Below are 25,838 nucleotides of genomic sequence, written 5' to 3'. Positions count from 1 at the left end.
GTACACTCAACAGATAGAGAATACCCATAATGCACTGTGACAGCCATGCCAAATTAATTCCCACATCTCGCCAGAAGATGGCGCCTGCAGCTGAATCATCCATCTATCCAGTTTCCACACTTATCTCTCTAGTTGGTAGGGTTAACTGTATAAAGACGAGCGTGCTCTCCAATTTTTTTCATTTTATTTTTTTAATGCATTCAGATTTTTTCCAAAGTACTTTTTTGTTACACTTGATTGCTCTATTTCTAATTATCTTTGGAATAATAATGCAATCTGAATTTATTAGTCTGGCTCTTCCTAATTTCCAAATATATTATTGGACAGCAAATGTTTTTTTCAGATATTCACAAATTAGAGATTTTGTGCATTAAAGCATTTAGCCTATCAACTTTCCCAATGCGCCCCTACCTTCAGATTTGGACTCAATTTTGTGTTGATCCTTGTGTTAAAGGGTCAATTTCTACATTAGTGAATGTAATTGTTCATTTGCTTTTTTCATCTTCTGACAATTGTTACGTTCCACCCAGTCGAGGATAGAGGAAGCAACATTACAGTTAATGATAACTAAAGTATTAACATAAAACAAAACTTTGGCTCCAAAAGTTACATACTAAAAACAACAGAAATGTGGTACAACAAGGTTTATTGGTGTAAGACAAGTATAGGAAGTGTTAAATGACTTCAGGAGTGGGAAAAACCCAAAAAAAAAATAGTTCCCTGACTCCCTCTCTCCTTTGAACAGAAGAAAAGCATACTATTACAAAAATAAAAATAGCACCCACTCCCCAGAACTTCCATGTTTGGTCTATATAGGCTACAATATTTACTAGAGAAACAGTTTCAGATCAACAGTTTAACAGTTGGGTTCACCAAATAAAAAAAGTGTCTACATCAACGTAACATTATTTAAACGAGCATTTAACAACAAAAATAAATAATATGGGTAAGTTTTGTAATAAATCACAGCAGGTTAGCAACTGACAGGATAAGTAAAATAAGATTTGTAATGATCCAGAACCGAACAGCAGCAGCAATGAACATCAACAACAAACAAAGCAAACCAGCAGAAAACAAGCCTTTCCTTCAGTGGAGATCTAATTTTCCTTGAAGACCAAGCCCAACCGAGCATTTATCAGCGGTGAGCATCCTCACCTGGCTTAACCTGCACAAAGAAGAAGGCAGAGAAACCACATTACTGCCACCTAGTGGCTTGACACACAAGATGTTCAAAAATACACTGTAGTACGTAACACAATCTATGCATCATCTGGTCAATACATTAGTAATGACATTAATGAGGAGACATGGAAAGCAGTTTTGAACAGTGTTTACTCCTCTCTTTGTGCACGTCACAGGCTCATACAGTAGAAGGTGGTTCATGAAGTATCGACTATATTAATGCAATGTTACTTTAAATATTTAAATTGCACGTTTTATCCTCAAATGCATTTGCATATGCAGCGCAAACATAAAATGTGAAATAAAGGCTAAAACTTAGATTTGCAAGACTAATACAAAAAAACTATTCTGCAAACTCTTATAAGCTCAATGACAAAATACACAGTTTAAGAAACCAGAATGTTATTGATAAAGTAATGATGTTTATGAGCTCATAATGATGGATTATCAGTTTGTGAGGAGCATCAGATGTATATTAGCAGTAATACAGTTTAATGTGGATCTGCTGAAGTCACTGCTAGAGTCTCATATTCAGAAGATCTGGACTGAAGCTCAAGAGCCGTGTAGGAGTCATCAGGAGCTCTGGACTGAACAGACTGTGAGAGACAGATCATCAACAGCCTGTTTATGTGTGGATCTGCTGAATCTGAGTGTAAAAGTGTGTAAAAGACATTTACTGACTGTGACTGTGCTGTAAACGTCAGATGTTCTGGACGCTGGATCCAGAGCTGTGTATGTATCATCACTCGCGTCAGCCGCCTATAGAGAAAGATTTATACACTTATATTGCTTCACACTGTTGTATTCATAGTTCAATGCAACAATACAATCACACTGTATTGCAGTTGTAGATGGAGGTGTGTGTGCCGACTCGCCTGCTTTTGATTCTCATCTTCAGTTCCTCCTTCTCTCCTCTTCTTCCTCCTGAAAACAGAGAGAAAACTATTAAAGGTGACATATTATGCCCAAAAGTGTATAGTCAAGCGGTCAGAAAGTAAAAGTCTTGCCATATGTTTATTCCCCCCATAAACTCAGTCATCTGATTTCACTAATTAGTTCTCTCTCCTGCTGAATTAGCAAATCCAGGTGATTGGAACAAAATACTGAGGAGGACTTTTACTTTCTGAACCTGGACTTTCCACCTCTGGCCACATATCAGCCAAAAGCAAAAGAAATAAACCAGAACTGGACATTATCTGAGCCACAAAACCTGTGTATATTAAATATGAGAGATGAGCAGAAACACAAGAACTACAACTGACTTCAGACACAGTCTTAGATGAAATCAACTGAAGAGAAAAGAAGACATTAAATCTGTGAAGATCTCAGCAGAGGAGGATTAAACAACTCCACAAACAGCATTACCAGCTTCACTTATTACTAACCAGACTGACTTTATTTCTGTCAGACGTCTACAAACGTTTTTATTGAGAATTAACAAAGGTTTAACTCTAATATTTTTTATCTGAAGAAGTCACCATAACAGTGATTAGTGTTTCCATTAGTTGGGCTCTTAACTCTTATTATATCTATTGTCTAATTTGGCCGCTATGACAGCGTGTTTGTCAAACACATTTGCAGCAGCAAAGAAAACTAAAGTGAAACAAGATCAGGTGATGATGGTTACCTGTTGATGGTTTTATAATCATCATGAAATAAACTTATATGCACTGATGTCATTTGAATCAAATAACTGTGTTGTACCATTAATATATTCATATCACTAACCCTGTGTTACTGAAGCATGAGATCCACAGTGTTTCCCAAACCTGTCCTGAAGTACCCCCAACACTGCACGTTTTCTTTGTCTCCCTAATCAAACACACCTGATTCAACTCATCAGCTCATTATCACATGGGTTAACCCTCTGGAGTCTGAGCGGTTTTCTGGGCCCTTGAGATGTTCTGACATGCTCTTACATTTGTGCTTTTTTCAGTTGCTTATAAACATATTAATGGCAAAGGTGTAAATTCACTCTATAAAGCACAAACAGGGCTACCATAATATGTGAGCCACGTGTATGTACATGTTTTAATTTTTGAGAGAATAATGTTTATGCGTGGATATTGAAAAAACTAAAAACTAAAATTTCTGAAATAAGGCCACAAAACACATAGTAAATATGTGTCAATAAGACTTTTGACCAATGGATGTTTTGGCTATAGTTTTTTCTTCAAAATTATGTGAAAATAGTATTGCTTTATCGTTCAAATAAAACCATACATTGATTTAAATTGATGTAAAACAGGTTTTGCTTGGAAAGCCAATATGCGAGGGGGCGTGAACGAGGAGTGGTTTTCACCTGAATTACCACCCACTCTGCATAATGACTCTGTATAATGATGAGCCATTCACACAGGTGTGAAACTGGCTGAGCCACAATGCTTGGACAAAAGATATTTAGAAGAAGACTTATATTGACCATTTAAGATTTTGCTTACATCTATCTTGTACATATGTTGTGCTATTTTATTAAAAAGGTTACAATTACAACAATAATTACAATTTCAACAATATTTCAAGTGTACTCTTTCTTTGTAAAAAAAGAGAAAGATTATAGGCCTACATTTTATCTATGTATTCATTACTTTGAATATACACTCTTAGAAGGAATGTGTAGAAAAATTACACAAATTATGTGTAACACTCTAATTTACACATTTTGTGTCAATATTAACTAAAACTGTGTATAAAAAAATAATCTATTTTACACATATCCATGTGTAGTTTAAAGTTTACACAACTTGGGTATTTACTCAAAGCATTTAACACATTATGAGTAGACTGATGTGCTTACACATTTTAATGTGTTAATTTTTATAACGCGACCGTTATTTAAATTAGCTAGTCAAACTGAACCAACCAATAAGGTGACTTTTGAGTGAACATAATCCAGTTCCAGTCAGTTGCAGTTCAGTAACGTTAACGTTAGTAGATAAAAGTCTGTTAACGACAGCAACTATTTTGTTTTTACTATATTGTTGAAAATAAAACATGTACCTTATCACTTCGTTATCGACTACCCCTCGCGTCAAAACTGTTCGTGAAAACCACCTCTTTACCAGGGAGGAGATGATTCGCGCCGAATCACGCCGGTGATGCTCAAAGTCATGAGGTAAGCTGTACTTGAATTATTTTTTTTACTCATGTTCATTTTCAAAAACAATATTTCCTGCTACTGTTATTTTAATACTGGCTTAAAAGCTAGGTTACGACGAGATTTTGCGGGCAAAAAACTCGACTTTTGTCAATAGTGTAACGTTAGCAGTTAAAGTTAGGTGAAGAACGGCTAAACCAAGTAGCTTTATGTTGACCAATGCTGCGAATTTGCGTGGAAACCCCGATTCAAAATCGGCATAATTTTTTTCCACTTTCACACGAAATTCCAGATAATGAAGAGACCTTTATTAATGGATTTTACATGCAAAATTTCGCCAAGCAATGGTAGCTAAACGTGACCGCACCTAGATTGTAACTTACAGTGCTACTCGATTTACAATACACAAAATGTTATTTGTAAGGGTGTTTTAAAAATCGTCTACTCTTTATTAATTTGATTAACGTTACGTATAAAATGTAATCGTAGTAGTGGATTTGAAAGTTTGCTGAAATGATTAGCAATATGTCATAAGTGCTCTTGAGTGATGTGCAGGCTGGGTAACGTTAACTGTTAGCATACAATAACGTTACATGTGCTAACTTTATATAAAATAAGTGACCTTTGCATTATGTCTATTATTTATTACACAGCAAATGAACCAATCAGAAGATGGACCATTTTCCACCGACCACCGTGTTCAGTCTCACCAGATTTAATTTATTCAGGTAAGCATTGCAGTAAAATTCACTAAATCATTCATTCATATCAAATCAAGCATTCTAAACAGCTTAAGTTTTTATTTTTGCATTCTTTTGATCTATTATTAGGCCAAGGAGTACGACCTGACCAGGAAGGTGCCTAATAAGCATAGCCTATCAGCGCACAGGTAGGTTAACTACTGAGGGAAAGAAAAAGATCATCACATGGGGATTTCTTGCATCATGTATCTTACTGTGTATTTGTCTCAAACAGCTGTCCCTTCACTGCAAACAAGTTGAAATTGGCTAGCCTAAATCCCTGATTGCAGTTAAGCCTACGAATCTCAGCATTTTTGGAGAGAATTAAGGAAATGTAAGTATTAAAATTTAATCTGGCATAATTTAGTTTACAGTTCAACTGAAATGTTTGAATGTGCTGACAAAAGGGTGTTACTTACAAATATATATATTCTGAATTATAGTATGATGGAGATTAAAAACAATTTGATGCTTGTGTAATTTTCTCCTCTCTCTCTCTCCCTATTATATTTTTATATAGTGTTGGAACTGCGATCTTCTCTGAAGAAGAACTGAGCACATTTGTGTTGGTGGACACGTTTGCATCCAGGAAACAGGGGACTGATGCATATGTCACACTTTTCTGGAAACACTTCAGGAGTTTCAAAGTCGCGATCTGATTGGTTGAATTCTACAGGATGTTCGGGAGATGTGAGTGTCGTGTTCTTTATCGGTTCGCCTGGAAACAAATGCCGTGACACCAAAACCCCTCGTGGAAGAAGAATGCTATTGTGCTTACAACTGTGACAATGAGCGCTTACCAGGATCAACTAAACACTGGATTTTCAAAAGTACTTGAAGTTCGCGGCTCCATTGTTTAACGTTCTTGAATGAATAATTTATTAGATGCAGCCAGTCTGTTATTGTAGGGACATCAACATCATATATTATCACGCCCCTAAACATGACGCAGAACAAAACGAACTGTGATTGGTTGCGTTACATGTCAGTCAAACGTCCTCTTGGGTGGTCCAGACATTGATACTAATAATGAGAACTGTTTCTTGAGCATCAAATCATCGTATAAGAGTGATTTCTGAAGGATCATGTGACACTGAAAACTTGGAGTAATGATGCTGAAAATTCAGCTTTGATCACATGAATAAAATATTTTTTAAATATATTCAAATAGAAAACAGCTGTTTTACATTGTAATAATATTTCACAATATTTACTGTTTTTACTGTACTTTTGTATCAAATAAAATATTTGGTGAGCATAAGAGATTTCTTTCAAAAACATTAAAATGCTTAATATTTTCTAAACTTGGCCACCAATGTACATCAAGCCAAAAATGTTTTGGAAATAAGTGAAATTATTTTGAAGGTGGGGAAGTGTGTCATGTTACCTAATGAGATTGAGAAAATAACTGTTTTATCCTATGTTGGACATTTCCTTTTTGACTGCTTTAAATTGTATTGTTCTATTCTGGATTGAATTTAATTGTTGATATGTCAGTCATAATAAATAAGATAATCAACCACAGACTTTATTTTGTCAAATGCTTATTTTGTTTAGGATTTAGGATTTTAGATACCTTTCTTAACACAGTGTGTGTAGCCAAGGATAGCACATAATGTGGTAATGTTACACATGTTTACACATCTTTTACACATATTTTACACATGTTTACACATCTTTTATGTTAACCTTTCTGACACATTTAGTGTGTTAAACTCATTAACACAGTGAATGAGTTGAAATTAACACAAATCTAGTAGTCCTGGAGCTCACCCACAGATGTGTTAAAATTTAACACAGGTTGTGTCATTTTTGACACATTCTTTCTAAGAGTGTAGCCAACATTGGAACAGCTAACATCTTAGTTGATGACTTTATTTTTGACAAAAATATTAGGCTATTTTATATATAGAAATTGCTAAACAAAAGCTTATTTGACGAGGCAGTATATTCTACAGTAAAAACTGTACCCAAATCTACTAAACAAAATGTTGTCTTTCATATTTCGCCTGACTGTAAAGTTGTTTTCATGAAATATTAGGGCATATAAATGTTAATTTGCAGTTTACGTTGCTTATACAAATAGCCAACATTTTATTTCAACATATTTCAGTCGATTTTTACTCATCTCAGTATAGCAATACAGTTTGCTAAAACATCATCATTCGTTGACGATAGGCTTATTTACTTTAAATCCAGGAAAGTTGTTAATGAAAAAAAATATTAAAATTAAGATACAATTGATACAAAACGAAATTCGTTTTAAAGAAAGGATTTGTACTTTCTGTTTTGAGGTCTCTGTGAAAGTTTGAAAGTCTTTTAGTGTTTTTTTTTTTAGAGCTCGCGTCCATAATGGAGAAAAAACAGAGCGCATGCCATTCATTCGTCAATAAACAGAAACCCGAGAAGGAAAAACTTACTAGTATTCCTCAGCTCGTATTCCTCGTATTCCTCATTATTCCTCACAGCGCTGCAAGACGGTGTAAGCAAGTAATGTTCTGAATAAACTTGTGTTTTGGTTTTCTCGAGCTGATGGGGGCGTTCACAGGATTGCGCGGATTACCTCAGCCATTTGCGTTTGAATAGCGCAGCTCTCCGTGGGCGGAGTCACATTATATTTGAATTAGCTCTAATTAGGTCGACTGGAATCGCTCTCTTTTAATACAGATTTCACAAGATGAGAATATTTGTTTTTTATATAAATTACTTCATTTAAAAGAAGAGATTTCAAGCTTCATAAAGACTATGTATGTGTGAGAAGTATTCACTGAGTTATGGTTCATTTTCGGACGCGTTTCAGAATGGACTACACGGACAGAGAGAAGGCAGAACTCGCTTCGTGTTAATTTTTCTTTATTTGTCGAAAAGCACAACACTATGTTTTTATTGTGAGTATACACAAAAATAATACACATTTAACAGAATCGATTGATGTATGGAACTCCTATGGAAATCAAAGTCAACAGAGTATTCATGAGTTTCTTTTACACTGATAAAAAAAAAGCGAGCTGGTATCGCCGGCGATACCGTCGACCTCAGGGGGTTAATGAGCTGATGAGTTGAATCAGGTGTGTTTGATTAGGGAGACAAAGAAAACGTGCAGTGTTGGGGTGCCTTCAGGACAGGTTTGGGAACCACTGAGTAAGAAGACTTTAAAGGGTAACTAAACCCCTGGTCATAGCCTGACTCCACCCACTGGCAATATTTGAAAAATGCTGGAAAAGTGGGCAGAGCCCAGTGGAGATAGAGGGGACGAACTGAGGGCGGGGCTGAGCGGGGGAGCGTGCACCTGACACCCACAGTGACGGATTAAATGACAGCTGCTGTCAGACTCTAAATCAGGGGTGCCCAACCCTGCTCCTGCCGATCGACTGTCCTGCACAGTTTATCTCCAACCCTAATCAAACACACCTGAAGCAACCAATTAACGTCTTCAGGATCGCTTGAAAATTAAAGGCAGGTGTGTTTGATTAGGGTTGGAGATGAACTGTGCAGGACAATCGATCAGCAGGAGCAGGGTTGGGCACCCCTGCTCTAAATGATGTTTTATTAACAAGGTTCGGGAGGAGCAAGTTCAGATAATTAAAGGAGTCATAACCTAGTATTACCTTGGATACATACTGCTGTATTATAGTCTTTCAGGCCCTTCTAAAAAAGAAAAGTGGAAAAAAAAATAAACACAGAGCTCCTCAGACCCTTATTTCTGAAGGCATTATTGTCTCGCGAGATCTGATGCGATATTTTGGCTGTCGTGGACGGTCATTTTAATAATGCAAATGAGGGGCGCGTTGATTGGTGGCAGGAAGGAGGGGGGTTGACACCGCAGGTAACGCTTTAGCATATCATTCCAAAATGACATCATGGCGCAAGTTATGAATAAACCCGACCTGGCCGCGACCGGCTTCCCGGCCAGTGTATAAGTATGAGACGCCGTTTAGGGCTTAAATCAAACTTCATTCACGCACACATATATGAAACACGCTTGCATACATACTAAGTAGTCACACATACATGTATATGAACTCTCCACGCACATACTCATATGAGACGCGAGCACACACACACAATCTAGACGGCGCCTCATATATAAGTGTTAGGCAATCAATATACAATAGCCAAATTCATGATGATCTCAGTCATTTGTTGTTTGCAAAGTAACGTTAGCAGGCATTCCCCATGTTTACCTCGAAGCTAATACTCCCGCTAGCATAAAATAGCCGCATTAGCATAGCTGCTGTTTGTTACACACAGTAGAGCAATAAAAACTCAGTCTTACCGTTTAAATTTCAGGCAAGTCTCTGATGGTTGGAATTGCACCTTTTTCCTAACAGAGCTTTGAGGCCAACTTCGCCTGATATTGCCCCACATTTGTGTATGATTCCTGTGTGAACTGTTTAGCGCAGACTCCTAACGATAAGCCAGTTGAAAGGGTTGTTGGGACAGCGTCATTAAAAATGAATTTCATCCACTGGTCCCTGATAGTTTGGTCCATTTTTGGTAGAGAAAACACATTTACATGTTGTTTGTGGCAGTCAACCACAGAGCAACTCAGGTGTGTACTCGTTTCTCCATCTTTCTCGACTGAACTGAATATGAGGGGGAGAGGGGCGGGCTTCCCGCGGCATAGGTTTGTGGTGTCCATTAGAGGATGGATACCCGACCAGCGCCCGACGGGACCCGACGGGCCGGGCCGGGTTCGGACAGATATTTAGAAATTATGTTCGGGTTCGGGTCGGGCTCGGTCACATCAGCGCGATAAGGCATTGAACATATTAAATTTAAAACAGCTTATTATGTAGGTAGCCAATGTGCCTGATGCTTTCATTTGATGCAAACGTTCGTTTTTGTGATTAAAATGCATGTAAAATTTTACCATAACATCTGTCTTCCTGTGTGCGCAAATTTCAAATTTGTTTATGTAGCCGTGACAACCAAACACGAGCATGCGCTTGTTTCTCCGTGCGCGCTGATGCACTCATCCTGTTGACATTTCCGAATGCCTACAGTTGCTTAATAAAAGCGGCTTTCCACACAAACAAACGTACATGTGTCATTAGTATGAGAAAAAAATGGGATTTTAACTGTCGGTCTCGGGTCGGGCTCGGACATAAATATCTTTATGCCTGTCGGGCTCGGGTAGGGTTCGGATACTGCTCTGTCGGACGCGGGCCGGGCTCGGACAGAAAAATTCGGCCCGATCCGCACTCTAGTGTCCATATATGGTATATCCTGCCCCGTCATGACGTCAAGACGGGGCTGAAATCAAAATCTCGTATTTGAGTGTGCGTGCACGCGCGCTGGTTTATTTACCCTGAGGTAAACAAACGCTTCACTTTTAAATATCGGCTTCCCAGCCAGTGTATAATCGTTAGGCAATCATAACATACATTGATTCTCGTGGAAAAGTGAAAATTGCAGGTTATGACTCCTTTAACACAAGTGGAGAGCACTCAGCAATCAATGGTAAGAGGTGTATATATACTCAGCAGTCTCACCTCATTCCATTGACAGTTTTTGCAGCATGTAGCCCGACAGTATCGTCCTAACAGGTCCGAATCGAGCAATTCCCGTCCGATGAATAATCTCTCGTCTTTGAGGAACCTCTGCCGCAATCGTCTGACCAATATCGCGGGCGTCAGGCTTAACAAACGGGATCATAACCGCGGGCGAAACATCCGCGATCCGCGCCGCGCCGCAGATTCAGTCACGGACAGTCCATATTCAACGTTTGCCGGGTCAACTCAGTGAGTGCTCAGCTCGCCCTTCTCGAGTCTGTCTTGGTTGAGCTTGGCATTGCTTCAGTTGTTTGAGTCACGAGCCAGTCATGCCATCTGTATACAATTTTTGATCGGGGGAATGCACATTTTAAATTGTTTCTGTACAAATGATTTACCGTCATACATAAACAGTAGGTCGCACGTTACGTGCAGATTACTCACAGAATCATTAAGAACCTATCGTTAACACTGTCCTGCAATTTATATTCAAAATCGCGTAAAATCTATATATATAAAAAAAAAAAAAAAGTGTATACAAGCAGTGTGTTTCATGCCAAGAGTTTAGTAATCCTTAACTGAAACACAGTTAAATAAATACAAGATGCCTATACATTTATGCAAGCTTCGTCTTTTACCATAAACCGTCTCTTTTGTACTTAACTAAATGAACTTCAGACAATCACAATTGTTCTAAACGCAAACTGTTATCTTTGCTTGGTCACTTAAACTTCAATGTGCATAATCCTGCAACCCAGATAGCAACATTGTTTCGGCCCGGATCCGGCCCATATCTGGCACTTGTGGAATGCGGATCTGGCCCACATGCAGCGTGGAATGATGGCCCTTGGGTGGCCCACTCCTGTTTGCCAGATCTGGGCCACAAGCAGGCCATAGCAATGCCACATGTCAGCCAAGAGCAAAGAAATAAACCACAACTGGTCCTTATCTGAGCCATAAAGTCTGTGTATATTAAATATAGAGTCATCTCAGCCTTAATAAGCCTGTTAACAAGCAGAAACACTGAAGGAAAGAAGAGAACAGAAAAAGAGACGAGCAGAAACACAAGAACTACAACTGACTTCAGCAACAGTCTAAGATGAAATCAACTGAAGAGAAAAGAAGACATTAAATCTGTGAAGATCTCAGCAGAGGAGGATTAAACAACTCCACAAACAGCATTATCAGCTTCACTTATTACTAACCAGACTGACTTTATTTCTGTCAGACGTCTACAGAAGTTCTTATTGAGAATTAACAGAGGTTTAACTATAATGTGTTTCATTTGAAGTCACCATAATAGTGAATAGTGTTTCCATTAGTTGGGCTCTTAACTCTTAGGATATCTAAACTCCTAGTCTTTTTTGGCCGCTGTGACAGTGTGCTGGTCAAACACATTTGCAGCAGCAAAGAAAGCTAAAGCGAAATGAGATCAGGTGATGATGGTTACCTGTTGATGATTTTATAATCATCATGAAATAACCTGTTTCACTGATGTCTTTGTAATCTAACAATTGTGTTGATCCATTAATACTTTCACATCACAAACCCTGTGTTACTGCAGCATGAGATCCACCAATATTATAACAGTTAGTTTAAAGCTTTTATCAAACATGAGATAAAAAAAAAAATAGCTTTTGTTGACACAGATATCAACAATCAGCGTATGAATCTCAACAATGGTGACAATCACAAATATTTAGATAAACAGATAAATTCAGAACATTACTGAAAAGCTACTAATTCACAACAAAACCAACAGCAAAAAATAAAAGCAAATATTTAGAATCAAACAAAATTATAGAACAATTTAGCTGCATAATTTATTCATGTTGCAATGCATGCTGGGAGTTTTGTAATATGCTGGTACCCAGCATGCATTGCAGCAAAGTACTTTTGATTGTCACCATTGTTGAGATTCATACGCTGATTGTTGATGTCTGTGTGTCTCATCATAAACTGACTTTTTTGTGCTCATGTTTGATAAAGTCTTTGAACTTATTGTTATAATATTGCCTTATCTCATGTTGCAGTAACACAGGGCTTGAAAATATTAATGGATCAACACAATTGTTAGATTCCAAAGACATCAGTGAAACAGGTTTCATTATGATTATAAAACCATCAACAGGTAACCATCATCACCTGATCTCATTTCACTTTAGCTTTCTTTGCTGCTGCAAATGTGTTTGACAAACACACTGTCAGAGCGGCCAAAAAAGACATAATATATAGTCAGAGTTAAGAGCCCAACTAATGGAAACACTAATCACTCTTATGGTGACTTTAAATGAAACACATTAGAGTTAAACCTCTGTTAATTATCAATAAAACCTTCTGTAGACGTCTGACAGAAATAAAGTCAGTCTGGTTAGTAATAAGTGAAGCTGGTAATGCTGTTTGTGGAGTTGTTTAATCCTCCTCTGCTGAGATCTTCACAGATTTAATGTCTTATTTTCTCTTCAGTTGATTTCATCTGAGGCTGTGGCTGAAGTCAGTTGTAGTTCTTGTGTTTCTGCTCGTCTCTTTTTCTATTCTCTTCTTTCCTTCAGTGATTCTGCTTGTTAACAGGCTTATTAAGGCTGAAATTACTCTATATTTAATATACACAGACTTTGTGGCTCAGGTAAGGTCCAGTTCTGGTTTATTTATTTGCTCTTGGCTGACATGTGGCATTGCTATGGCCTGCTTGTGGCCCAGATCTGGCAAACAGGAGTGGGCCACCCAAGGGCCGTCATTCCACGCTGCATGTGGGCCAGATCCGTATTCCACAAGTGCCAGATGTGGGCCGGATCCGGGCCGAAACAATGTTGCTATCTGGGAAGGATTTCATTTCTCCTCCTTTTCCTCGCGTCTTTGATCTAAAGCACAAGAAGACGAGCATCGGCCCGCTAAGCCCCACTCTCCTCCTCCGTTTGTTCAGCCACACACTGCAGGAGCTCAGTTTCTCCAGGTAAGTTTATCCACTGCTGCAGCAGTGATGTCTCCTTTGGTCCTGGAGGAGCTCAATTTCTCTGGCTAAGTTTTCTCTAATATTGTAACAATAATGTCTCCTCTGCTCCCACTAGAGCTCTGTTTCTCTGGCTAATGTCTCCACTGTCGCAGCAGTGATGTCTCATCTGCTCCCACTGCAGCTCTTTTACTCCGGCTAATCTTCTCCACTGCCACAGCAGTGATGTCTCCTCTGCTCCCACTGCAGCTCTTTTACTCCGGCTAATCTTCTCCACTGCCACAGCAGTGATGTCTCCTCTGCTCCCACTGCAGCTCTTTTACTCCGGCTAATCTTCTCCACTGCCACAGCAGTGATGTCTCCTATGCTCCCACTGCAGTTCTTTTACTCCGGCTAATCTTCTCCACTGCCACAGCAGTGATGTCTCCTCTGCTCCCACTGCAGCTCTTTTACTCCGGCTAATCTTCTCCACTGCCACAGCAGTGATGTCTCCTCTGCTCCCACTGCAGCTCTTTTACTCCGGCTAATCTTCTCCACTGCCACAGCAGTGATGTCTCCTCTGCTCCCACTGCAGCTCTTTTACTCCGGCTAATCTTCTCCACTGCCACAGCAGTGATGTCTCCTCTGCTCCCACTGCAGCTCTTTTACTCCGGCTAATCTTCTCCACTGCCACAGCAGTGATGTCTCCTCTGCTCCCACTGCAGCTCTTTTACTCCGGCTAATCTTCTCCACTGCCACAGCAGTGATGTCTCCTCTGCTCCCACTGCAGCTCTTTTACTCCGGCTAATCTTCTCCACTGCCACAGCAGTGATGTCTCCTATGCTCCCACTGCAGTTCTTTTACTCCGGCTAATCTTCTCCACTGCCACAGCAGTGATGTCTCCTATGCTCCCACTGCAGCTCTTTTACTCTGACTAATCTTCTCCACTGTCACAACAGTGATGTCTCCCCTGCTCCCACAGGAGCTCTGTTTCTCCAGCTAATTTTTTCTACTGCCGCAGCAGTGATGTCTCTTCTGAAGTACTTCTCTATTCATAATTAAAGAGCACTCAATCTCCTCTTACTCCTCTTTCCTGTCTCCTCTTTCTGTCCAGCGAGCATTGGTCTCACAGCGGACGGAGTGAGAACTTTCCCAGTAGAGCACTTACGTTTTCTCTTTCATCCAGCGATGCAGTGTGAGAAAATCTCCTGGGCAAGCACTCATTTTCCTGTTTCCTTTCCGTCCAGCGAGCATTGGTCTGACAGCGGACGGAGTGAGAACTTTCCCAATAGAGCACTTACGTTTTCTCTTTCATCCAGCGATGCAGTGTGAGAAAATCTCCCGGGCAAGTGCTCATTTTTTTCCGCTTCCTCTTTCCGTCCAGCGAGCATTGGTCTCCCAGTGGATGGAGAGAGAACTTTCCCGGTAGAGCACTTACGTTTTCTCTTTCATCCAGCGAGCATTTGGTCTCACAGCGGATGCAGTGTGAGAAAATCTCTCGGGCAAGCACTCATTTTTTCCTCCTTTCTGTTTCCTCTCTGTCCAGCGAGCATTTGGGCTTAGCGGAAAAGTGCAAATCCTCCCGATCGGTCACTGTAAACTACAACCGCTCCTCGTTCGCAGACCAACAGGGGCCGTCAGTCCAGGCAGTGAGCCACCATTACGGGCCTTATGGGCCCCGGGCACCATTACGGGCATTACGGGCCCCGGTCAAGCATCCAGGCCACTTCTTGAGATGCCAGCCCGCCAAACTCGGCACTCATTTGGGGGGTCTTTAGTCCGGCGGCTGTCCTCTGCTCTTTAGCCTTTGGGGGGAGTACTCTGGGTTCGGGCAGAATTCCGAGCTCGGAGCCCTCCCTCCGGACAGCACGCCAAATACGCATTAAACTTTACCCCTTCAAATTATATGTAAGTGTGAACTCGTGAAATGATGTTTTATTAACAAGGTTCGGGAGGAGCACGTTCAGATAATTAACACACGTGGGGAGCACTCAGCAATCAATGGTAAGAGGTGTATATATACTCCATTGACAGTTTTTGCAGCATCCCTCCACCACCCCTTCTGCACGCTTCTAGTCCTAAACACTTACATACGGGGGGAGTACTCTGGGCCGAATTCCAAGCTCGGAGCCCTCCCTCCGGTCAGCATGCCAAATACGCATTAAACTTTACCGCTTCAAATTATATGTAAGTGTGAACTCGTGAAAATGGAGAGTGACTGGAGTGACGCAAGTAGCTTTGCAACAGAGCTGTCATTTGAAGTCGAGGACTTTTCTCCCCCGCCTTCACCTGAAGTGGAGGAGGGTGAATTGTTTGTGGAGACAGGGCCAGAGCCATATCAATTCGATATGCTCAAACTGCGGTCTTAACTCCCGCATCGCGATCGGCATCCGACGTAAAGTACATGCATCTGATGAGTTTTATCGAGTTGATGTCAATAGCACGCGCTCTCTGTAGGCATATTCATATTTTGCCGCTATGTGAAAAGATCCAGCAAAATGCGCCGGTGCGTTTGTCGACCCCAGTGGATTAACTTTAGCCTAACCATAAATTGTGATTAAAATATATATGATCACTCACATCAAGACGCCGCTGCGGTGGTGGAGTCCATGCAGAAGGAGCAGCGTTTGGCACTGCGTCGCATTTCAGCGCGAGCTGTGTGGAGAAGCCCATTTATTGCGTTACCATCCTGACCACTGTACTAAATACAGATAAATCTACGCTACCTTGAAGCTATCCTAACTGATGCAATACTATGCTACTAACTAACTATGCTTCTAACAATACTACACTAACAACTATGCTAATTATCTACCTAGGCTACGCAAAATAATCTAAATAACTATATAAATGCTATGCTAAATAGATGCTAAAATACTCTATCCTGATCGTTTTCAATACTCGCAATTCCAACTCCTGACTCGCTACAGTGGTTTTGACGAAACAAGAGGGTTTTTATTAGTGGTGGGCCGTTATCGGCGTTAACGTGCTGCGTTAACGCGAGACTCTTATCGCGCGATAAAAAAAATACCGCCGTTAATCTATTCTCCAAGTTGGGTTGGGAGCGGGCTCTATACTACACAAGCTATGATGACGCAATCTACCCGTGGCCGCGAGGTAAACCCGGCTGCAACGCATCATATTCGTCGTCGTCTTAAGTAAACACATCTGAAAGTGAAAGCTGGTGAAAAAGATCGGTGCAACATCCATTATTTGGACTTGGTTCGGATTTAAGCCGTCCGACGAGCAGCAGCAAACTATATAGACAGAGTGTGTGGGGTAACAGTTCGGTAAGTTAACACACGACTAATCCGTTCTACCACTTCAAATTCAAAACGAAACATATCACTGAATACCAGCTCGCGCGTATTATTCCCAATATATCTTAGTGGTGTAGCACATAATCTCTGTCTGCACCCGATTTTAAGAATCGTTGTTGTGTTTCTTTTTAACTGAAAAGACATCAGTTAGACAATATTCTAATTTTAAATTTGGGGTTTCATAAGCTCCAAGCCATAATAAACATTAGACCTTCTTAAGTCTCTGCAGCTAGTGTACTTAAATTTTATTTATCTGCAAAATGATGTTGTATACTTACAGTTTTGCACAATATATGTTCTCAAAACTACATACACCCTTAAAAAAAACAAAAAAAACAAAAAAACATTTAGCAGTTGTTTAGCAGGGTCTGTGTAACCTGTTCTGAAATGGTTTTATTATAATATATATCGTTATCGCAAGAGGCTGCAAAGTATATCACAATATGGATTTAAGGCCATATCGCCCATCCCTAATCGATAGCCTATAGTAGTTGATAATAACATAGGCCTACCTAATGTTGCCTACGGACGGTAACAGTACAGTAGTAACCTTTTACAGTCTATGAGTAGAACAGCTTTCTCAAGCAGTTTGTGATGCATTTTGGAAACAGGAGATGAGCCCCTGGTCTAATGCGCCACCTGGCTTGAGAAACCCGTTCTCAAAGACTTACTTTTATAGTCATTATTTGGGTAGCACACATATTCTGAATGCCTTCGGCAGAATTCAAATGAGCCATTTTAATCTAGATTAATCTAGATTAATTTCAAAATTAATCTAGATTAATCTAGATTAAAAAAATTAATCTATGCCCACCTCTAGTTTTTATACTGCCAAGGGCGTGGTGAGCTCGTACCAAAGGCATGGTGAGCTGGAACCTGCTTACCCACCGCTTACATCACGCAGTACCGCAAACATCCAATAGGAAAATTCAACTGCAGTAGCCACCGTTCAACCTGAAGAGGGCAGCACTCAGACGTGTGTGCACCATATATTTTACACCATATATTGTAGAATTAAAACACTTTATACCCAAATATGAATAAAGTTACTCAAATCAATGAACAACATCACACTACATTTAAATAACATTCTAGTAACATTAAGGAAACTGGAAATGTTTATGTTCTTGGAATGTTAGAAATCAACGTTCCTATAATGTTGAATTTTAAATCAAAATTAAGTTGAAAGAACATTTGAGGAACATTATCTTTTAAAACACGTTCCTCTAACATCAAGAAAACTGGACATTTTTCACGTTCCCAGAACCAACACTGAATATTGGGAGAACTTTCTTATAACAAAAGTCTGTTAGCTGGGACGGACTGGGTCCATAAAAGAATAAAAAGTCAGAATATGAATGATATACAGTATATAGTGCTCACTGACCTTCTGCATGCAATGATAAGGAGGAGGAAGAAGCCAAATAAAGCCACAGTTGCAGTAATGGCACACAAACCAATGATATACCAGATTCTGCAGACATCTAATGTAAAAGAAAGGGAATGTTGGCATCATTTATTCTATTAAAGTCTTTAACTCTTCTGCTGTGTTGAAAACCCCGTCACACCTTTTTTGTTCCCGTGTCAAAAATGGTCGGCCATTTAAAAATTGTTTTTACAGTAAATCACTGGTTATGCTATATTATAACCAAATATTAGATTTCCAGTCAGCAACAGTTGGCCCAGATCCAGCCCACATCTGGAACCACATCTGGAATTCACACTTACCATATGTGGGCCGGATCTGGGCCAACACTATGTTGCTGTCTGGGTTTAATCTTTTTGTCAACTTGTTTTCTTTCAAGTAGGACAGGTTTTGTATTTATTTTTGGAATTGATTGATCATAGTGTGTTGTCTTATGTGATGTTAGAGTAGAAATGTGCTGGCTCCTTTAAGAGCAGAGACTGGATGACATCATCAGTGTTAGACCAGCTTCAGTCTGCCGCATGGAAGATTGTTTACCTTGTGTTAACTATCAGGCACAGACATGTTATCTATGCTGCTATGTTTACTTATTGTTAATCACTCATTTTGATATAATTGGAAGTGAGCCAGTATACAGTTTGAGATTTCAGTTTATTTCACATCCATGTGTGAAGTATACACTGCAAACGCAGCGTAGCACTATAGCGCTTGATGCTCCTGCACCGCATACGCACTGCAAACGGAGTATGTGTGAAACGGGCGTAACTTTTATCTGTAGGCTATGAACAAAAAATAACAGAGTATTTCAAGTTCTTCCTGATATTATCAGGAAACAATGGATGGGGTCGCTTGCGCCTCCACAGACAAGAGAAGTTTGTTGTTGTGCTCTGTACGAGATGTCTATTGACAAAAAAAAAAAAAAAAATGCAACAGCCAAACAGTGTGAAGAAACGTTATTGAAACTAATCAGATGAACTCTTATTCTGCAGGATGGGACAGGCAAGACAGGATTGGAGTTGAAGGGCGTTTCAGGGCCGCCCACTTCATGCAAAACAAATATTAAAGCATAATCTCTGTTTTTACACATAAAAAAAAAGTAACTTCATTTTCATAAAAAAATAAATAAATCAAATCGTTTCTTATTTCTTTTTATTTCTTTTTAAGTAGAAAATCAAATTATTTCTTTACAAAACCAAAACGAAAAACCAAATAAAGAATTATCATTAATTAATTATGTAATTATGATAAGTTATCATTGAAGAAACGACATTCAATATTAAGATTATGGGTATGTAATATGAACATTTCAACCCGGTGGATTTGTGTGCTGGGAGTATTTTCTGTGATGATTCCATATTTATTTGAAATATGAAACTGTTAATGTTTACATATTATGAGAGAGAAGAGTCTGTGAAAGTGTAGCAGTGTTCACAACATCAGCATAAAATAAGTTAAGACAGATAGAGAATCACGTTAGATGATAGAAGATGATCAGCTGAGTGACCTCAGAATGACCAATAAATATATTTATATAATATCTAAGAAAACCGAAGCAGCAAAAACATAAAATTTATGGCACAAACGGAGCACAAACGATTGAGACTATTTTGCCTACGTTTTGCGTTGAGTGTAGGGTCAACTTCATGTGAGTGATTGCTGGTGGTTCTACATGTCAGATTGAGCGTTTCTTTCTCCAGCACCAGCTGTGGAGCCTGAACCTGAAGGCCTGGAGGAAACACATCTTTCTCATCATGTCCTGAAACTAAAAACTTTTTGTTAAATAAATAATGGAAATGAAGGCCAAAGGTGCTTTACCAGAAACATGAAGTTGAATTCCTGGTTGACCAATCCATTTGTTTTTATCAGTTATGAATTTGAAACAATACTCTCTCTCATCGTTTTCAGTGACGTTGTGCAGTCTGAGGACGGCAGTTTTCTTTTGTCTGTCTTCAATGTATTCAACCCTGTCTTTAAACTCTGGATATTCTTTTAAATTTTTGATCTCTACATCTAGTTTCTTGATCCAAAATGTATCTGTGAGTTTATGGTTCTGAGGGTATATATATGTGCATGACATGTTTACTGAGGATCCTTTGAGAGCATATATTGATTTAGTTTCATAAATCACACTCCAGTCTTCTCTAAAAACTCCTGCAACACAAAATAAAAGATAAGTAGCAAAGCTTGAGTTATTTGTAAATGAAGCAATGATATGAACAATTTGCTGCTGAAGAGATGACACACACACACACACACACACACACACACACACACACACACACACACACACACACACACACACACACACACACTCTCTCTCTCTCTCTCTCTCACACACACACACACACACACACACACACACACACACACACACACACACACACACACTCATTCACACACACTCACACATTCACACACACACACACACACACACACACACACACACACACACACACACACACACACACCACACACACACACACTCACTCACTCACACTCACACACACACACTGAGGGTGTTGCTGTTGTAGAAAGCAGAAATGATCACGCTGACACAGAACTGTGAAAAACAAACACATCAACCATTTAACGGTGCTTTAAACGATTTCAGCCATTTAGTAACATGCAAAATAACTGACAGACTGAAACTGTTTCTGACTGGTGGACCGTGGATACTTAATTAAACATCTACTTTATTAAGTTAATGCATGATTTGAAAACACAAAAAGCATAGCTTATAGCACCCTTTAAATAAGTGACTCACCAGAAGTCATGAGCAGAAAGATGAGAGGAAAACTCATTCTGAACTTCATCGCCATTATAACAATCAAAAACCTAACAGAGAACATTACAGTTAATGCAGTGTATGTAACAATCACTGATAGTCTAGTATAACATTATAACATATTAGACCATATGTGTCAGAAAACATAAAAACACAAAAGCGATCAGACAATATTTAATCCTGTGACTCTTGCTGGATTAAATAATAGCAATAAAGCTGCTAAAAAGGTTTGTTATTGTCTTTGGTTAGTAGAAAGGAATAATTCTTTAATGCCCAAATGCTGCTCAGAAACTGTTTTGCTGACTCACTAACACACAAACGCCTGAGGAGATAAAGAGTGGTTTGAACAAGTTAAACTGCTAGACTGTGGTTACAGTGAACATTGATCGCATGTTAAGAGTGCGTCTCATGCATGCTTAAGCCTTTTCCTCTGGACTTCACATTGTCCTCCATTTGTCTTTTCTCATAGTAACATCAGATTATTGTGTCTTTAGCTTTCTAATGATAAAAGTCAACACAGAAGCTTTTCAGTTTCTTACTATGTCCAGCTGACCTGCCACCAAATTATATTCATCATAATATTGAATCTCTACATGTTTGCATGCAAATAGTGTATCCTGACCCTAAAGTGGCAGCATCATCATTTGCACACAGATGCCAGTTACAAACCTCTTCTCAAACCACTCAGAGTAAATGAACATGATCCTAAAAATTACTCCTAAACTTTCTACTGTAAATCTGATCTGACCATCACATGATCAGTTATGTTCTGGATAATTCTTTTCAACATGGAATTTATAAGGGAAAAATATTATTGTATCACATCATTTTACTGATTTGACAGTCTGTACGGAGCCCTAAAGGGACCTTTGCAAATAAACATATACAGACTTTTGCGTGTGCACGAGAAACTATTGTGTGCGCACATGATTTTTTGTTTGTTGTTTGATGTTTTTGTTTTTTTTCGTGCTCATGCATTACAAGTTCTGTTTTATGTTTACTGTCTTTAACATATTTGCTTTGTGCGCCACTGCCGTTTTACTATGAAGAAAATGAGAGTGTGGATGCGCATGAATTAATAAAAACCTATTTACTCTAAATTTGACTTTCATTAGGGCAGTATATCTCTAACAGCCTTATGTCTCTTTAAAGCGTTCTCTGTGGCGGACGAGAAGCCGTGCCGTGAAATGAGCTGATGGCGCATTACGACTGTGTGCATTTTCCTTTTTGCCAAGTTCAAGGGTCCATGAAAAAGGTGCACTCTTAACCCTTACTGTAAAAAAAGGCCAAATTCTGACAATATTATACCATTTTCCATTAAAACAGTAATATACCGTATAAAACAAAAATAGCCTACAGGAATATACTGCAAATGAACAGTGCTCAAAATCGACACTCAGAGGCTGTTTTCCCAATCACACCCTATACCATCATTCACTATTCCCTACATTAGTTCACTAATATAGTCCACTTGACAGAGTGAATGAAAAGAAGTGAGTGAATTGAGACACTGATGAACACCTGATAAGCAGAATCACTGAAGGACAGAGAAACAAGAACAGAAAAAAGAGAAACACAAAAACTACAATTGACTTCCAGGAACACCGAGTGTGAAACTAGTTTACAATTATTTCTTTCATACATGTACAAAAGTTCTTGTTGAGAATTAACAGAGATATAGTTAATAATAAAGTTTGTTGTCACCATGATGGAGATCAGTATTTGTTTTAGTTGGTCTCTTGTCCCTTGACTTCTTACCATTCATCTCTCTCTGGCTGCTGTAAGAGTGAGTTTATAAAACACATTTGTTATGGCAAGAAAGAGCAAAGAGGAAGATGATCAGGTGTTTTTGGCTTTTGTGATAATGTCACAATCATCCTGGACATGTCTGGTTCTCTGATCTTTCCTGCATTTGTTCTTTGAATTTATGGGTATTTCATATTTAGCATAAATATGTAAATCTACAACATAAAATCAATAATTCTGTAATAAGGTCTTCTGAAGAATATCGTAATCATATAGTGCATTACAACATGTTTAACTCCTGCTTATCCTGGACACACACAGACATCAACAATGGTGACAATCAAAAGTTTCATGTCGCAATGCATGCTGGGTTCCAGGATAATATAAAACTCCCAGCATGCACTGCTGCATGAATAAAAAATATATATATTGCCACCATTGTTGAGATTCATGTGCTAAATTGTGATATCTCTGCGTTTCTAATTGACAGGGTAGCTCTGTTTCTTTGGTTATGCATGATGTGTTAAAAAAAATTAGTCATTGCAATTTATTGCTGTGGTTTCACAGTGGTGGTAATGTAATAGATTTTATTGAGAATTAAACTCTGAATGAGTGAGAATGAATCCCTTAGTGAATGAACAGGCACTATGATGATTTACATAATAACTGCATTCAATCATAAACTGCGTGTGTGCACAAGCGTGATTTGCAAAAGCACAGCTCAAGCAGTAAAGGACAATGTCATAGCATCAGCATCCCAACTAAAGCAAGCACTGATCTCTATAATGGTATCTTCAAACCAAACATTTTCAATTAAACATCTTAATAACAACTTCTGTAGATGTATGACAGAAATAAAGTCATACTGGTTAATAATAAGTGTAATAATGTGTAATGGCTGGAAGTCAGTTGTAGGTCTTGTGTTTCTCTATTTTCTGTTCTAACAGCAGGTGTTCATCACTAATGCTCAACAATCACTTACACATTCCCTTAATTATCTCACTGCAACACTGTCTCAATGTTACTTTTACTCTTTGTAGTGTGGATTTCCCTGAGGGGTTGAAAGGGTTAACAGTGTAAGATAAAAAGTCACACCCACAAAATGTATTTTAACAGTAATAAACTATAAATTATAAAACAGGTATATACTGGCAACACTGTTGCCAGTAGTTTACTGTAAAATTAATTTTGTGGGTCACCGTTGTGCAGAAGAGTAGAGCCTGTGCTTCAGTCCAGGAGAAGAGCTACAAACATTGATGATTTGCTGCATGTTGCTTTATTTAACAGACGGTGACTGTGTAGTTGCTGGTCCAGTGGAAATCTCTTTATTTACAAAAGTTTTGTTGTGGTTTCAAATGAAATAAGTTCACAGTAATACTTTGCACACGTTATTAATGCATTATAAGGTCAATTTAAGGCAGTCGGTTTCTGCAAATGTAATCAGTTAACTTGAATTTTAATTTAGTGCATTTTTACAGAAACAAACTGTAGATTACAGTAAAGAACTGTAAAATTAACAGTATATTACTGGCAACAGTGTTGCCAGTATTTCACTGTAAAAAAACCCGGTAAGGTCTAACAGTGTGCTCAAAATGTGGCTTTTGTTAGTGCAGTACGTGATAATTCAAGGCCTTATGTCCACTTTAACAAATTTAACTCTGTGGCGGCTGAGAAACCGTGCCGTGAATTAGGTTCAGTGCATTGTCATGTGCCAAGTTTAAATGTTGTAAAAAATGATCAAATTTGGATTTTGTTTGGGCAGTATATTTACATTGTCCCTAATGACAATTATTGGGAGAGTAAGATGTACTAAAATTTCATATTTCACAAGATCATAACCCTCTTTATTTTACCACTTTGTCAAATTTCACGCATCCTTACGGAGAAATGCTTATTTTCCTAATTAAATTCTAACAGCGCTTATTGTTAGCAGAGCCATAGACATAAAGGACTTTGGATATAAAGGGGGGCTCACACTTCAAAAAATGACAAACTAATAAATAACAGATGGATAGCCTTTATACAGCCCTAATGAAAGCCAAATTTTGTTTTTCCAAATTTTCAGTGTAAACACGGTGTAACAGCGGTCAGGAGTTCAGATTCTGATGTGCTGATATTTGTGTGCAGCTCAACTCACCCATCCTTCAAACACATTCTCTGACATTACATTCACTGCATTTGCAAACTGTCAAAACCCATAAATGACATATTACTTAACAATTAGTTTATAGTCATGTGCCTCAACAAGTAAAGTCATAACATAATGATACATTTGCAAATTATTAATTATTTGTTAATTATTCTGGTAATTAATGCATTCATTTACACTATTAGTTAAAATATGTTATTAAGAAATTAATACATTATGACACATTTAATTAATAACAATTCATATATTACTTAATATATAGAATCTTTATTAGTTGCTGATGCAGTAATCATTAATTAATGGTTTAGTTCTTCATGAGTCATACATTAACACATGATTATCTGTGCATTAGTTAAGTATGAATTAATGCATATTAGTGCACCCGTATTGTACAGTAAAAAACTGTGCGCACGTGAAAAGTTTCTTGTGAGCATACGAAAGTCTGTATATTTTTTTATTTTTGCAAAGGTTCCTTTAGGGGCTCTGTAGTTTTTGGTTTGTCATGACAAACAGTAAAGATGTCAAATGGGTGTTCACTAAGGTCCTGTATTACCTACTCAATGTTCAATTACAAGCGACCCACCCAAAAACATATTCAAAATTTAATATCAATATCTTCCATTTCACACCCCTACATTTTACAAACTCTTTATCAAATAACACATAAAACTCCCGTACCTTGTTCTTGCTGGCAGCAGCTTTCTTCACTGGTACTCAGAGAGCAAGTGCGAGTTTGAAGACTGAACCGACGTGTTAAGCTGAACTGCCAATGGTTATAATAACACTTCCTGTTTCTATGCAAATGAGTCTCAACTTAGAAGAGCAAAGAAATTCATATTCAGAAAATTACCTATACTGCCTTCAAATATAAAAATTGCACCAATTCTTTCTGTACTTTTACTCATAGAGGCCAAAAGGAGAGGATAAGAGTTACAATGATAGAAATTAGGGCTGGGCGATTTAAATCGC

The 25,838-nt window shown here is 38.6% G+C and overlaps 1 protein-coding gene across 2 annotated transcripts; it reads right to left on the bottom strand.

The window, feature by feature from the left end:
- Positions 1–630: 630 nt before the first annotated feature.
- LOC308688863 (uncharacterized protein) lies at positions 631–25,838 on the bottom strand. Of its 2 annotated transcripts, none has more exons than XM_081362304.1 (5): positions 25,548–25,838; positions 20,954–21,024; positions 2,058–2,106; positions 1,864–1,941; positions 631–1,165 (listed from the first exon to the last, which is right to left on the bottom strand). In XM_081362304.1, the coding sequence occupies exons 2-5, from the start codon at positions 21,006–21,008 to the stop codon at positions 1,087–1,089; spliced, it is 261 nt and encodes an 86-aa protein (XP_081218430.1). In that variant the 5' UTR covers positions 21,009–21,024; positions 25,548–25,838; the 3' UTR covers positions 631–1,086. The 2 variants fall into 2 exon arrangements, with proteins under 2 accessions (XP_081218430.1, XP_081218429.1); XM_081362303.1 differs by lacking the exons at positions 20,954–21,024; positions 25,548–25,838 and adding exons at positions 1,671–1,778; positions 2,810–2,933.

This window comes from Scardinius erythrophthalmus (assembly GCF_964197995.2).
Source record: "Scardinius erythrophthalmus genome assembly, chromosome: 3".
In the NCBI taxonomy this organism is placed as follows: domain Eukaryota; kingdom Metazoa; phylum Chordata; class Actinopteri; order Cypriniformes; family Leuciscidae; genus Scardinius; species Scardinius erythrophthalmus.
This window is presented reverse-complemented; position numbering and strand designations above follow the sequence as displayed.

Excerpts from the sequence above, each read along its gene's own strand:
- LOC308688863 (XM_081362303.1), bottom strand. The coding sequence starts at position 2,901 with ATGAATATATTAATGGTACAACACAGTTATTTGATTCAAATGACATCA. Across the intron at positions 2,107-2,809 it reads GATTATAAAACCATCAACAG|GAGGAAGAAGAGGAGAGAAG; the intron begins GTAACCATCATC and ends CTCTGTTTTCAG. Across the intron at positions 1,942-2,057 it reads AAGATGAGAATCAAAAGCAG|GCGGCTGACGCGAGTGATGA; the intron begins GCGAGTCGGCAC and ends CTTTCTCTATAG.